Consider the following 16,742-nt stretch of genomic DNA (forward strand, 5'->3'; position numbering starts at 1 on the left):
TAGTAATTAGCTTAAATTTTTGATGACTTACTCAAATCAAACAGATTAAAAATGTTAGATAATAAAATTAAATTTTTTTAAAAATTTGAATAACTAAATCAAAATAATTTATAGTTCAGACAAGTTCTATACATTTTTTTTCCTTTAATTATTATTATTATTTTTTGCCGAGAAAAACCTGTAATAGAAAATTCATCTACTATTGTATTAAATTATTCCCCAAATAATCCGAGCTGGTGGGGGTCCACCAAAACACTAAAAAAAATATTGGACCGGGCCAATAAGAATAGTGAACCGGCCCAATAAATACTGTTTTCCGGCCCAATAATAGGCCCAATAAGTCCACCAAAAACTCTCCGCGAGTAGCGGGAGGAAGAGGAAGGAGACGACGACGACGACGATGGTGAGCTCCAACTCACATCCATGGCGTCGACCCCTTGCCTCCTCTCTCCTCCTCCTCCTCCTCCTTGTCGTTGCTCTCCTCCTCATCTTCTCCCTCCTCCTCTCCCCCTTCCTCTTACCCTCGCGCCCCGTCCCCCGCATCAAGAGAACCCCCCATCTCCCCCTCCGCTTCCGCTACGACGGCTCCTTCAAGATCCTCCAGGTGAGGTCGAGACCCCGCTCCCGTGGCGTGTTTACCTAGGGTTTTTCTAGGGTTTGGGTGTGCGGTTCGCTTGATCCGTGGGTCGATTAGGTCGCCGACATGCATTTCGGGAACGGAGTGGTGACGAGGTGCCGAGATGTGCCCCCCGGTGAGCTTGATCGATGCTCGGATCTCAACACGACGCGGTTCTTGAGGAGGGTGATCGACGCTGAGAAGCCCGATCTCATCGCGTTCACAGGTATCGTCGCCTTTCTCCTCCTCCTCCTCTTTGTTTTCTTCTACGCAATTGTTGCTATTAGGGTTTATCCTTTGTGTAATGCTTTTTGGTTTATAGACAAAGTTGAATCTTTTACGGAAAAGAGTCACTTTGCCGAGTCATTTGGTTAGTGAAAGTTGCCTCTGCTTCTTCTTTACCAACCATTCTCTGAAAGGAATTAGCCATAGAAGAGATATAAGAGTAAAATTTGACTAAAGATTGCTTGTTTCTATCTGGTACTTGCTTAAAGTTGCAATCTTTCACTGAACAAATTTCGAGAAGAGATCTTGTAAGACAAATTTAAAGCGTAAAGCTATCAATTTATTAGTTATCAATATAGTCACTATTGTTCTATATGTTTCGTATTTCATTATATTCTCTCAAATAAATCCATGTGGGTTGTCATCCTGGAAGTTAATGGCTAAAGGTAGTGGATCTCATATTGTAAAGATTTACATACAAATCATTAATTCAGTTAGAATAGAGAAATAATGATATTAATAAGAATGGCCTCGTTGGGCTGAAAGAGCTGGATTTTGTAAATTTCTTACAACTTACGAGGCTTAATTGAGTATTGGAGTTTGTAAATTGCTTACGACTTAAAGAGGCTTAATTGAGTAAAGGAGCAATTCTTAATCAGATTGGTAGCTCGTAAAAATAGGGGTATATACTGATTATTTAGCTTGGAAAGTGAATTCCTATAATAGTCCATCGAAGAACTTTTCTCATAGTTGTTAAAAGGACAATTAATATTGCTCATTTTTAAGAACCTATTGCAAATAGTCAGAATAAGAGATTATTAACCAATTTGAAGCTTTAATTCTCAGTGTTTTTCTCTGAAGCTTTAATTCTTGGAAAGTGTTTTCCTTTGAAGCTTTAATTCTTGGAAAGTGTTTTTCTTTGAAGCTTTAATTCTTGGGAAGCGTTTTGCTTTGACTGATTTTTCTTAACAGTTCATACTTCTAAACTTATTTTGTTTCATCTCTTACAGTAGAGGCTTCATTGTAGAATCTTTTCACTTTCAGTTTCAATCTGAATCAGGGGATAACATATTTGGGGCCAGTGCCACAGATGCAGCAGAGTCCCTATTCAAAGCCCTTAGACCTGCCATGGAATCCAGGCTACCATGGGCTGCAATCCTGGGCAACCATGACCAAGAATCCACCATGACTCGTGAGGAGCTCATGTCATTCATGTCCCTGATGGACTACTCTGTGTCCCAAGTCAATCCTTCTGGAATTGCAATCGATGGCTTTGGTAATTACAACATTAGGGTTCATGGTCCGTTTGGGTCGGGGATGGCTAACAATAGTGTGCTTAATCTCTACTTCCTTGATAGTGGTGATCGCGCAGTAGTTAGTGGAGTTAGAACTTATGGATGGATCAAGGAATCTCAACTCACGTGGCTCCGTACTACTTCACACGAGCTTCAGGTACTCTTTGTTATGGCATGATAAAAGGAGTAATACTATATATAACTCCAAAGTTTCCCTCAAAAATATTATTAATGTATCAGCATTGTAACATAATAGATAGTGATTGGTTTAGTCTTGTTGAATTCAAATATGACACATGACTGTTCCCTTTTATCTTCTAAAAGCTCAGCTAGGTTCCATGACTTTTAAGATTAAATCCTCTTAGATATAGCCGGATATGACTAAAGTGGAACTGATGAAGAGGAGACATTACCCACTTTTGGTTAAATCATTGATATCTAATGGAAATTTTCTTTGCTAAGCCGTGGTTTGAATGTTCGACTTTTGCAAGCTGTCTAACATCATGTAGTTTTCTCTGTAGGAATCCAAGAAACAGCATGCAGTTTTCGTGCATTACACCTAACTAGTGCAGTAATATTTCTTGAGTGCAAAATAAGGAATATTTAAGATTATACTACAAGCTGAAATAAACATGTTAAAACAAGGTCGAAAACCCTAAATAATTGCTGAAATAATTAAAGATTAAACCTAAAACCTATTTTCTTGAGAGATATTCATTTTCTGTTCCAATTTTTCAGCTTGCCTAATAACTGCATCTCCCCGAACTCAAAACTATATTGCCTTGACCATTTATGAACCTCATCTCTGGGGCTCCTACAAAAATGTTATGTAGTTGTATTTCAACCTGAACTTCTCTATCGACAATGACAGACTTTATTGGACACTTTGCTAATGAGATAATCTATTTGTTTAACTAACAGGGGATTTCCCAAGCACCAGCCCTTACATTTTTTCACATCCCATTTCCAGAAGTTCGAGACTTGTGGTACAAGGGTTTCCATGGCCAATTCCGGGAGGGCGTTGCCTGTTCATCGGTGAACTCCGGAGTCCTAAAAACCCTAATCTCTCTCGGAGATGTCAAAGCTGTATTTCTTGGCCACGATCATCTCAATGACTTTTGTGGCAACTTAGACGGTATGTGGGTGTGTTATGGGGGAGGTTTTGGGTACCATGGGTATGGGAGAGTGGGGTGGCATAGAAGGACTAGGGTTATTTATGCTGAGCTTAAGAAAGGGAAAGAGTCATGGATGGGTGTCGAGATGATTAGGACATGGAAGCTTTTGGATGATGAAAATCTTTCCAGGATTGATGAGCAAGTTCTCTGGCGCCGTGGAATGAGATGATTATGGCCACGGAATGCAATACAAGCCTTTGTAGGGTATGGTTTGTTGTTTGTATGTGACTGTTTTTAATTGATTTTTCGTTTTTGCGTACGTTACCACGTTTATGGCCAATTGAATATGAGGGAGTTATTTGCAATGCTTCTTTGCATAGGTTAATGTTCTCGTTTTTAACCATTATGCATGCAGAAAAATTGTGTTTAAGTTTAGCTTGGCCATCTTGAAATTGTTCATCTTTTTTATTAAATTGAGAGAGAGAAAGAGAGTGAGGATTAAATTGTTCTTTACACCTGTAAGAAGGGCTTGCTTGGCCTGAATGCTCGAACAACTTCTCTACTTCAAGAAACAGCAACTATGTGTTTAGAATCGAAAACTATGCAGCTTCTGCTGTGGCCAGAAGCTGAAACAAATTTTTAGGAATGCTCTAGTTTGAAGTTTTTGCTTCTGTTGCTGCGAAAATCTATAGGATGTATTTCTTATGAAGAAGTTAGTGCAGACAAAAAATAGTTCTACAAAGGCTAAACAGCCAAAATGCAATTTTCTACTAATTAGTGTATGTACTTCTAGTCAGCTTACCTATATGTTATAATTGATTTTGAATGATTTACACCTAGTAATTACTGGACATCAAATTGCACCCTCTTGACAGTTTCATGTTCCTTGTGTTACATTATTTTGTTTATAACAGTCTATGACTTCAAATAAGTCATGTATCTAACTGACTTGTTATTACATTGCAGTTCAATTGATCATAATTATATCTATGTTTAACAGTTTCTCTCTATAATTTTGTGCTCATGTTAATATACTGTTGCTTACAATTAGAAGCCATACATTTTACCTGATGCCTCTCTTACCATGGCAATATAAAACTCATAATATCTATGTTTTCTTTGAGCTTTTTATTGCATAAACGATCTGTTACGTATGAATAGTCTGATAGTTGTAATGTAGAATGGCTTGTTGTGGAAAACTCATTCATAAAGATGTATCAAACTGCTGGATAAAAAGATTTGGGACTTGAAAAGCTTTCAAATTTAAATATTTGCAGAAGGGCATGGGTTGCCATGAGGTATGCATTGGCTGTTCCTTTCTTTTATTTGCTAAGAGTTTGATAAACTTCTACTGAAGCTTGTTTGTATCTGTTTCTAGAGTATCTGCGGAAGTAAAGAAGTTTGTGTGAAATAGTTTGTAACTTTTACCACTGATAGCTTCTGTAGTTATCATGTTCAGGCATTAAATAAATGAAAACTCCATCAGATGACTAAATCTTCCTGCAGCTATTCTCCCTCTGAATTTGGTAGTGCTTAATTACAGATACCACAACCCTCTACAGGGAGAAAGTTCTTTTCTTATTACTTTATATTATGCTATAGTAACTTCTTCGGCTCAAAATATTTCATCACTTGCAATCATATCCGTAATTGGATTTACTGTCTAAAGTCGAGCCAGTAATCATTTTTGAATACACTATGAAACACATTTTGGTGCAATTCCATGTACCCTCTTTTTCTTTAACCCAAGCTTTGAATAGAGAGCATTTTAAATATTAGGTTGCTTCTCAAAAAGGCCCAGCTACTGCATATTACTACCATAGCCATGATTTTCTCGATTTATGCATTTTAGTATTTTTGCTATTATTAATTATTTTTGGTTTTTATGTTTATTGTGCTTGTTTTCAGCTTATTTTTTGCAATTTGACCCTTTAAATAATCTTATGGCCCTATTCTCATATTGCATCTTTTACTGTATGACACAATGAAAATTAGGTACTACTTTTAAATTTGGTACTTCTTTTGTAAGATAACTGATTGAAAAGTGCATTGTCAAGAAAAGCTCTTTTCGAAGAATCATTTTCATCACATTGCTGCCAATGGAAAATGCCAAAGCTATACATCTTATCGTCCTTCTTTTCATACTTAAAATGTAGAAAAAGATGAAAGAAACAATAATTTTTCCGTCCATCTTATAACTGCATTTCTATTTCTTGGAAGATTTTTTAGAACATAAAAGAAATTTTTCGGCACATATCTGCTTTCATGTGCGTCTTGTAGATAGTTGTTGCTAGTCTTATGGATCAATCAGGAACTAGTAATTACAAAACAATGTGGAAAATGGCCGTCTTCTGATCTCTAGTTGATTTTGACATCTGATACATTACACCTTCATCTTGATATGCTTTGTGTTTGTTTCTAGCAATTTAACTCCGATACTGGTGGGTATTGTAAGCACTGTACCCTGTGGGTAGTTCCTTTGTTGATTGGCTATTTTTAGACAAATACTTTACATAAGTGTTCGTCTCCCTTAGGACATTTGGAAATTACGAAAGTAACTGAAATTTGGTTCTCATTCGTTGCAGTTTCTGCAATGGTTAGTTTGGTGAAAATTCATTGAAATGAAGCGGGTAGAACAACAGACTTATACCATATCTATTCATAGTGCTGAGGTGCCGAAGCAAAAAGATCATGAGAACTCCAAAAGGATGGTGAAACCCCTGAGGTATGATAATGCATGAGAGTTGCCAATGTGAAAAAAGATGAAATGCATTTACAGTTTAATATCCAGATGCATGGTTCAATCATTTCTGACGGTCTAGAAACACGAAGAACAGTAGAACAAGGCTTTCTCAGTTGGATAACTTCAATTATTATCATACTTTGGAAAGCACTTATTTTAGTGGGTTTTTGATGTACAAGGTTTGTGTGTAAAAAAGTATGCCTTTTTGTTGGACTTGGACAAATGAGCCCCAAAAGCTTTTGTGCTCTAGGAGGAAAGCTATGCTTGTAGTGTTTTGTAATGTTATGTGAGAATTTTACAACTTTTGCTGGTGTCAACACTACTTTTCCTGCTTTTTTTTTTTTTTTTTTTCATATTTGTTATCTTTCAGTATTTTCTATTTTTCTTTTTGGTGGATGAATAGATAGGAGTACTTTACATCTAAGAGAAATATTAAAGAGCACTTAGCATGTGAAAAGGTAAACTAAAAAAACAACCACAAAAGCGACTCTCTGAGTCCTCCTAGATCAGTATTTGTGCACTGGATCTGCCTCTAGTAAAAGATTTGCATTGAGATTAGGGATCAATTTAAAAGCAATAATCTCCCATCTCCCAAGAGAGTAAGTTCCTCCTAGTGCAACTAAATGCATTACTCACTTTGTGGAAATAAATAAATAACCGACTAAATAATAGAAGCTGTTCTTTTATAGCTCTTCGGACAGTGATATTAACATAGCAGAAATTTTTGTTGAGTGGATAAATGTATTGAACCTACTAAGTATTTACGCACTAGAATTGATCGGTTTTATGATAATTAATAATTTTGTGATCTTTGATTTTCTTATCATCATTAGTTCACTATCCTTTACTCACCCTTCATATGAGAGAGAGAGAGAGAGAGAGAGAGAGAGAGAGAGAGAGATATGAGGAAAAAATCTCATGCTAAAGATATTCTCAACACTTAGAACAAGGAGAATGAGCAAAAAGGTAGTTGGTAAATGAGCCTTCTAATTAGGGGAATAAGAATAATAAAGGAATATGTTAAGGAATAAGGGCCAATGCAAATCTACTTATCCCATACTCCCAAAGAATAAAGACATTGGCATTGCATACACTGTAGAATCAGACTGTAGGCATGCCAACTTGGTCTTTTGGTCTTTTGGTCTTATTAGTCTCCTTGGGCCCAAAGACAGCAAAGTGTACACACCACCCTCTTGATAGGAGTGATGCGTTTTATACTGACAAAAAGAATCCATGTAGATGGAGCTTCAAAAGAAGAGCCCAATTACATTCAGAGAGAATGAGATTAAGATTGAGATTATGGTACATATGGACATGGTCCACAACATCTGCTGTGAACTGTCCAGTTGATCTGCTTCGAAATGCAATCTCACTCGGCTTGATGCCAAGTTGATTTTACATATCTTGTTTGAAGTTGCGTGTAGGCCTAAGCGCACACCCTACTCCAGCATAATGTAGGATTAGAACCGAGCGCCTTGATCGAGAGTGTTTCTACTGGCTGAGCTATTCAATGGTGATACTTAATATAGAACGCATGCAGATCAATTAGTGATCTACGGCTGATGTGGTGAACTAGGTCCAAGCAATAATAGATAGAATGTGCATGAGAGAGAGAGGCATGCGCAAAACTCCAAAGGATGGTGGGGGTCCCCCTCCCTAAATGCCCCTAATGGGGGAAATCTAGGGCATAGTGTTACCATCCCCTTGGCATTTTCTCACATTCCTTAGTATCCTAAGCTGATTTGTCCCCCCCACATCACAATGCCATTTATCTATCAAGCTCACAGTGTTGTGTTGCGTATGCCTCCCATAAGAAGCACTCCTCTATGTACCCTCAAGTCACTTTCTCTCTCTCTCTCTCTCTCTCTCTCTCTCTCTCTCTCTCTCTCTCTCTCTCTCCACATTTTCCTTTCTCTATCACTTGTTCCTGCTTCAGCTTTTTTGTTCACCACCTAGCTTGTCTTGTGCTGTGGCATGCACTGCATGCATGTATATATGCCTTTGTGCTTCTCTAGGAAGCTGCAAAGCTAAAAATAAAATGTTCACATCACTCATTTCCTATTGGGTACTTTTTCACCCCCTACACACATATACATGCATATATGTGCCCTGTGGATTGAACCCAGTAGAGGGGACATATGTAAGTTGATAGCAACAATTGCTTTTGTGATCTGATCTCATGTCCCTTTCTCTCATGACAAATTCAAAATGCATTCTCATTCCCTGCACCTTCAGATTCATAGTTGAAAAGTATTTTAATTAGGCAGATATAAAAACACCTTTTTTTTTTAGAGAGAGAGAAGGTAGCACGCTACCTGCTTCATTCATTGAATGGATAAACTAGACTACAAGGGTGAGGCAATCAGGGCCTCAATAAAGAAACAGGACAATCGCCACACACACACACACACACACAACAACAAAAAAAAAAAAAAAAAAAAAAAAAACCATCATGCAATGGTAAGGCTTCTACTAATTACGGAGATGTAGATTCCAGGATTTCCACAGCTGTGCTAATCTGTGAACGGCCAACATAGGGTCTAGTTGGATGTTTCGGAAAATCAGGTCATTCTTGTCATAAAAACACTATTTGCTTGGCAGGTTTAGTTGTTTCTGTTCTCTTTTTTTTTTGTCCTTTAAAAATAAAAGCTCTAATTTATAGCTGCCGCTTCTCGATGTTGTATAAATATATTAAATGTTTTAATTAATTAAAAGAGTATCTTCTAAAACAGTTCTTCTCAAACAATATTTGTGTGTACAAGTTCCCACACAACAAGTTTTTGCAATCAATGAAACCATAAGTGATACTAAGCCTAAGCTTACATTGAGCTCACATCACTCACAGCTCAAGATAACTACAAAACATGAGAATTTTGTCCAAGGCCACTGAAGAAATTAAACAAAAAGGATCAAGAAAAGAAATTCGGAGTAAACCACTTTGTCGATCATTGAATTTTTTTTATTTGTTGCATCTGATGTGTTGGCTTTAACTTCCATTTCCATCGAATTTAGTTTTTCCAATAAATCAGTTATAGCTAAATCAACTACTACATCTTCTGACACTATCTATTAACAATTGAATCAGCTGTCACATTTATTAGAAGAACTAATTAGAGTTTTACGGATTGGTCAATACAACTAAATAAAAGAAGTAAAATCATCCTGCAATTTCATTCCAACACCACCAAAAATAAAAATAAAAATAAAAAAGGGAAAATCATTTGAAATGGTCTAAGCAAATGGAGTCAAGCATTTCAGCCTATCCACATGGCTACAATTACTATTGGTCCAACTGGGGCCCATGGCCTTGTGTAGAAAATAGACTCCTCACCTGAGAGAGAGAGAGAGAGAGAGAGAGAGAGAGAGAGAGAGAGAGAGATGTTGAGGTGTAGTGATCAGGGTCCCATGCACAAGGTGGTCATAAGTGTTGTACTCAAATAGTACTTGGCCTTAATGCATAGCCTTTTGTTGAGTCCTGTTCATTTAACCTCCTTTCACAAACTGCAAGAATCTATGATATCTATCTATCTAAGGGCCACCAATATTATGCCTTCTCACAAACACACCCTATGGGCCATCACTATTTCCTATCAGTTTTCGAAGCAACCGGTTACTCTAAAAGCATAAATTGTTGCGTGTTAATTATACCAGAAATATCGATTAGAAAGAGTCATTTTGTATGATATAAGAACAGGAGGTCTCTGTCATTATGAAATATGTAACACAACATTTTTTCTTTACTAATTGTTTAAGCTTTTAGAGAAAACAACCAGGTAGCTCAAAAGAGGAGAGATCTAGGGAGTTGATCACTTATTAATGGAAAAGTTACTAACAGGTGAAGGTATTAGTTGCAAGTTCTTCTTTTACATGAAAATATGTTAGATGAGATTCGGAATAATGGATACATCTATTAGACTAGTTCTATTCCTAACCCCATTTATGTCCATGTAAAAGAGATTAGGTACTACTGGATTAGACAATTTGGAGAATCTTTAGGGCAAAAATTTAAGTGTCGTGTCATAGAGCCTATGCTAATTGTCATTCACAAAAAATACGTGTGCGTCGATACACAATAACATAAAATATTTATTTATTTATTTATTTATTATTGTGTCGACATCTTGTCGGTGCATGCAGTATAATACGGTGGGTAAAATTCTTACTTTAGGACCACATGCACAACTAATCAATTTATTCATCTTGCAGCGTACATATATACGAAAATGAACAAAATATTACTCTAGCTGTACATACAGAGAGACTTATATTGTTAAGAGAGAAAGGTAGCATATTATTCGCTTCATTTATTTTTTTAAAAATAAACTTAGCTGGAAATGTGAATCAGTTAGGATTCGAACTTGGGTTCTCGGGTACCAACCATCAAACTCTTTGCTACTTGCATTAGGGACAATCGGTGCAAATATGCTATTATTACTATTATTGTTATTATTATTATTATTACTACTACTACTACTATTATTATTCACGAGATATGTACGTAGTAGTCTTGTGGCAGAGCCTGCTCTCATTGCTACAGCAGCATGTTGGGTTGCGCTCAGTTGATTTCTAGCATGCCTATGTTTCTACAATATTCTAACTTTTTCTCTATGATCATGTTGTCTAGAGAGAGAGAGAGATCTAGAGAGAGAAATGCGTATAGAGATATATATAGAGAGAGTAGAATATAAATACTAAAAAAGTACTATTCTGATCACATAGTAGCTCAAGCTTTTACAAAAAAAAATAATTATTTCATATTATCTGATATAGTTCACTATTGGAACCACGATTTTTTATTTCTCTTCAAGTTCACATCTCCAGTTTATCAAAGTCTCGAGTCCAGATAATGAGTACAAAGTATTGTGTGTATATATATATATATATATATATATATATATATATATATATATATATATATATATATAAAGAAAAGGATGTTCCCTAGCTATATATGTTCCCCCTCTAGCTATACAAATATATAAATACATTATGGCTTCTTTTTTGGGGATTGGCTCGTTCTTTTCCTGGTGCATGCATGCTTTTGGGCCATGCATTCATTCATTCATTCATTCATCGCTCTCACACCCCCCCTCACCTCATGATCAGTTTCCCACAACCTTTATTCTTACGTACGTACGTACGTAACGTACGAATATATACATATGCACCACCACCTTTATAATAGGGGCAATTTCATGGATACCCCTCCCAAAGTTTAAAATATCACAGATGCCCCTATAAAGTTTAAAATATCACCAATACCCCTGTAAACACAAAAAATTATCACTAATACCCCTACTGTTAGTTAAGTTAGTTTTACTATAGTGATTACATGGTTAAAGATGGGTTAATTTTTAAAATGACTTATTTACCCTCAAATATCTTTTAACTAAAAATGTATGGAAACCCCCTCAACTATATGCATTTTGCCCTCAACTTTCATTTTTTAGTTGATATCCATTAACTTTTATTTTAAAAAAAATCCGTGTTATAAAAAAAAAAAAATTTTAGTGATGATTTTATAAATCTAATGGCCTCTGTATTTACTTTTTTTTCAATAAATACTATGTATAAAAATTTTAAATAAAAATTAATGTTGTAGAGGTTATTGAATCTTTCTTAATAATTAAATATATAAAACTCGAAATTTTATCTGTCGATTACGGTGTATTAAAATAACTGATAATACTTAAAGTATATTTTTATCTTTTGAACAAAACTGCTGCTTTTTAATTATTCATCGACAAAACAATGTATGTGATTTATTTTATAATAGGGGAAAAAATTAAAATCTAAGTAATTTATTTTGCAAAATTACTATTACTAATTAGAAAGCGTAAATAGATACAGGAATAAGTAAATAATTTTAAAATGGGATAAGTCTAATCTATATTATGATAGGGAATAGTTTTATAGTTATAACGGTACAAAAGAATTAAGTTAAATCCCGTCGTATTGTGGGGGATGTTTGAAAATGTCAGTTATAGTTTTGGTCTATAAAACCCAAAGAGACTAAAAAACCAAAACAAATACCAAATCAGATAAAAAATACTTATATTGTAAAATACAATTTACTATATTTTTAATTAATTAATATATATTAATAATGTTAATTTAATTATTATATTAAATACTCAATTTAGATTACAAAATTATTTTGAAATCCTATTAGTATTTCTACTTATTTAAAAAGAGTAAAGGGGGTAAAAATGCGTATTTTTAAAAATTTAACTTCCGATTAAAATGGGCTTATAATGGATCTTAACTAGAGGGAGGGTATTTCATGATTAATTTTTTCACATTTTGGAGGCATTTGTGATATTATTAATTTTGAAGGGTATTGATGAAATTTAATAGCTTCATAGAGGAGGCATTATGAATTCATCTCCTTTTATATATATATATATATATATATATATATATATATATATATGTTCTCTTCTTGACCTACATGTTGTAGCTGGGTGACGCATAAATATAGACATGGACTCTCTGCATGCTTTGCTCACGTACTGTCCCCTTAAAGCAGCATTGTATATTGTAGAGTTCGCAACCTATTACTAATAGGTAAAAATATATATAATTTATCTAAATTATGGATCATTCTGATTTGGCTATTCAATCTTTTAATTTGTTTGATATGAGTTAGTAAAAAGTACTTCGACTTTGAAATTTAATCAAATTACTTACTTTAATGAATTTATAATTGCGAAAATCGTATAAGATATACCAACTGAACCTGTAAAGATATATATATGACGCACTCAAATTTTGAAGTTAAGATATCGTTGGCCGGCTCAAATCAAACAAATTAAAACAAATCAAAATTTTGAAAGATTGCGTAGCTAAATCAAAATGACTCATAGTTCATATAAGTTCTATACGTTTTTACCTATTATTACCTTCACTCAGGGACAAAATTTCTCGATTAAATTATCAGATTGAAAATAAAAAAGAAAATTATGAATCCACGAATGTAAGTATGTAGTTCGAGATATTGTAATTTACTATGTGAGCAATAAATTTGTTTTAATGAATATTGTGATTGTAATAATGTGATGGGCCTTTTTTTTCGGTACAATTTATGTGAGAGTCTCGTACTAACGACGTTCAAAGAATTTGACGACAACTGTATGTACGAGATTGTAGATAAAAACAAATTAATTGTTTATATGATAATAAATTATTTTTTTAGGATTCGACCTGGACTCAGATCGATTCCCCATGACTATGCATGGATCCAAAATGAGGCCCATTGAAGATCTACTAACATGAACCCAATGCGAATCCAATCTTTCTATACATGTAGAGAGAGAGAGAGAGAGAGAGAAAATAAAGCATGCCTCTTAGAAGTAAACGTGGTCATTTATTTGAATCATTTTGGAAATATGTTGATACTAGTAATATGATTATATATATATATATATATATATATATATATATATATATATATATATAAAGTAATATTTTTTCATCATTAAACGATATGAATTATACAGCATAACACTAAACTGTCCTCTCGCCAACAAATGTCATCATGGAAACCAATTTTTTTTTTTTCATCTCTTCATTAAATTCATACAAAGTTCGAAAAAAGAAAAAGAAAAAGTTGCTTTTTTGCAGTAACGAATGAGAATCATCTTTACTTTTCTCAGAAACTACGTATGGTACAAATTAGTTGCTTATGTAATAATTAGGCATAATTTATACAAAAACAAATCACAGGAGCACAAAATTAATGCAATGCCTTTTATTTTTCTCTGCAAAATATTAGGAAGGTTAATTGTATTTGTCCTTAATTATAAAGATTCTAAATTCGAACTTTTTCATGCCCGTTGTTTTATTTATTTATTTATTTTCATCTCATTTATTTCAAAATTCATTTACTATACTTATAGCCAAAATTCAAAATTTGGTTACAAGTAAGTATAAATAAATTAAAATACTAGCAATTAATCCTGATCCTATTTTTATTTCTTTTTCATGAACTAATAAAGTGGATTGTGTTGCGTTTTGATTGGCCCGGTCTACGGATGATGTGGTGGACTCAATCTATGCACCAATTAATTTCACCATTCACATGCTCCCAAAAGTCTGATCTTAAACAGTGCTGGTCAAAAAAGTTACAAATGAGAAAACACACAAAAAATTAAAATAAAAAAATAAATACATAGAGGGGCAAATTAAAGAAAAGATTGAGGAACAGTGTAAAAAAAAAAAAAAATCTAAATATTTTTAAACAAGCCCATGCACACTGATCTAATATATATACTCAGTACATATATTCCCCTGCTCTCACCTTTTAACTTTGTTATTTATTTACTGCATGCAACAAACTGCTTCAACCAATACCTTATGTCATCATGACTTGAGGCTTTTTACATCTGCACACACCCACACAAAGTTTTTTTTTTTTAAAAAAAAAAAAGTTAAAAAGGTTTTTTTTAAAAAAAAAAAGAAAGAAAAGAAAAAGTGTTTTGCAATAACAAGTGAGAATCTTCTTTCCTTCTTTTGAGAAGTGTAGGTTAGGGTATAAGTAAGTTACAAGAAATTTCTTTCTTTTTTTCTTTTCTTTTTTGGAAGAGGTGATGATCATGACTAAGTATTAACTCTACATGTCGTTTTAATTTACGTAAGAAGTTTGCAAATTTTGTTGATAAGAAGCGTGATCAATATCTGAAATGGAATAACTATATTCGACATCTTAGTCCTTTTTTCAGAGTAAAATAAATTACTAGATGAAATATACGGTCATATAAAATTATGTATATCAGCAATTTTTAAAAAGTAAAATTTAAGCTCCTTTTACTTATAATTATACAAAAAAATTCACACACTAAATAAGTTATTCTTTGATAACTTATTCCGACGTCGAAACATGGCGTAACCAAAATTGAACTATAATTATTTGTTCCAACAACAGTATTTCAATCAACTATATTTGCAATTAAAAAAGATTATTTGTATGAGCTTTATATACTTCCTTTGCATGCAATTTAACCAATTAAAAGAGAGAGGAAAAAAAAAAGAGATTTTAAGATAAATCTAAACCACCTTTTTTCTCATCTTTGGAGTATATCTAAAGGTTCTATTGTGTATTTTTTCTTTGGAAAAAAAAAAGAAAAGAAATAGGCCTTTCAAAATAATGTTAAGTATCTAATAGTGGGTGTGTGAGTGTTGGTTTGGTATGGAGGATCATCTACTTCTATTAAGCAAAATAGAGTTGAGGCAAAAGTATCTAAAGATGTACTTCTCCAGTTACCTGTAAATTCATAGAAAATATATCGTAACATACGCATTATAATATGTACGACGTTGTATTATAAACAAAAATAAACAAAATACTTTTTTATTGAATGTAATGTAATCTTCTAGCAATCCTAACAAAGGCTAAATTGCTTTGCAAAAGAAAAAAAGCTGAATAAAAAGGTAGTTTGTTAGATATTAAAAGAAAAAAACATAATAAGGGTTTAGGACACAAGAAGGGTTCAAGGGAGTCCAGCTATTATATTCTTATAAGTATAGACTCATCTGTACTCATAAGTTTACGACTGGTAGTTCTATTCTTTTAATTATTTCCATCCGTTATATCATATTAATCAACCAACCGTCCACTCAACCTTGGGAAATCACTATCGTCTTAACTGCACATTCCTCATCTAATGACCGTAAACTTATGAGTATAAAGGGGTCTATACTTATAAGAGTATAGTAGTCCTACTGCTCGGGTTTAAGGAGCATGTATATATGACTTTTAAGAGCACATGAAAGAAACCCTAAATAATGCATTTGCAGAGGACCAGACATGGGTTTGCTTTTTGGGTACTTTATTAGGGAAGAGGGAATATATATAGCAGTGTCTCTCTCTTTTTTCTTTGGAGACAAGGAGATAACACTTATATATATGGTTTCTACTCCCACAATGGCCCCAAAAAAAAAAAAAAAAAAAAAAAAAAAAAAAGGGATAGAGAGAGAGAGAGGGTTATGTCATATGTGTGTGTGTGTGTATAAAGTTGTTAAAATTCTCTGCTGCTTTAGCCACCCTTCTCCTCTTTCCTTTTTTGAGCTCTTTACCCTTTTCTTTTGCTTTGCTTTAACTTTGGTGAAATTGTATGAGGACACCACTCAAATATCTTAGCATTTGAAATAGTCCCCTCCAACAATTTGATTGAGTCCCCTCTTAAATTTTTATTATTTTAATTTGAACCACAGGGACGATATTTGAAGTTTTTTCAAAAAAATAAATAAATAAATAAATAACAGTTGAGAGTACTACTTGGAAATATCATGTAGTTGAGGGGGTTTTCCATGCATTTCTTCTTACCTTTGGAGTCTCTGATGGCACACTGTCTGGCCCCTTCAAAGAATGATGTGGGAAAGGAGGGAAGTCTTCTGAACTCATTTGAAAAGTGGAGCCCACACTCATGCTGCCTTTCTGAAAGCATGCCTAGCAAAAAAAAGTTCCACCACAATAAACATTGGCAATTAGTGATTTATTTTTATATTTACATAATTTTGGGATTAACATTAGTGACCTGCAGAGACTTCAATTTCTCTGAGTATATTTTCTTTGCAGCTAGCAGCAAAAGCTTAAGTTGTAATATTTAGCTTTTGTCCCAGCTAGAAGTTTTTTGGTAACTACTGCTTTTCAAGTAAAGAAATTNTTTTGTGCCTAATGCCACTGTCTGTGTGGATAGAAAAATCCTACGCATGTGGCTCGTCTTGATTTTAGTACAGCATATTGTTGG

The 16,742-nt window shown here is 33.9% G+C and overlaps 1 protein-coding gene across 3 annotated transcripts; it reads left to right on the top strand.

Annotated features, from left to right (window-relative positions):
• LOC109706441 (probable inactive purple acid phosphatase 28) lies at nucleotides 340–6,311 on the top strand. 3 transcript variants are annotated; one of them, XR_002215201.1, is made up of 6 exons: nucleotides 340–604; nucleotides 695–842; nucleotides 1,902–2,293; nucleotides 3,058–3,515; nucleotides 4,432–4,549; nucleotides 5,837–6,311. XR_002215201.1 is itself a non-coding variant. In XM_020227253.1 (5 exons), exons 1-4 carry the CDS (start codon nucleotides 401–403, stop codon nucleotides 3,478–3,480), a joined length of 1,167 nt encoding a protein of 388 aa, XP_020082842.1. In that variant the 5' UTR covers nucleotides 342–400; the 3' UTR covers nucleotides 3,481–3,515; nucleotides 5,837–6,311. The 3 variants fall into 3 exon arrangements, 1 of the variants encoding a protein (XP_020082842.1); XR_002215200.1 differs by having other exon boundaries at nucleotides 341–604; nucleotides 3,058–4,549; XM_020227253.1 differs by lacking the exon at nucleotides 4,432–4,549 and having other exon boundaries at nucleotides 342–604.

Source organism: Ananas comosus, linkage group 2, assembly GCF_001540865.1.
Source record: "Ananas comosus cultivar F153 linkage group 2, ASM154086v1, whole genome shotgun sequence".
Lineage (NCBI taxonomy): Eukaryota > Viridiplantae > Streptophyta > Magnoliopsida > Poales > Bromeliaceae > Ananas > Ananas comosus.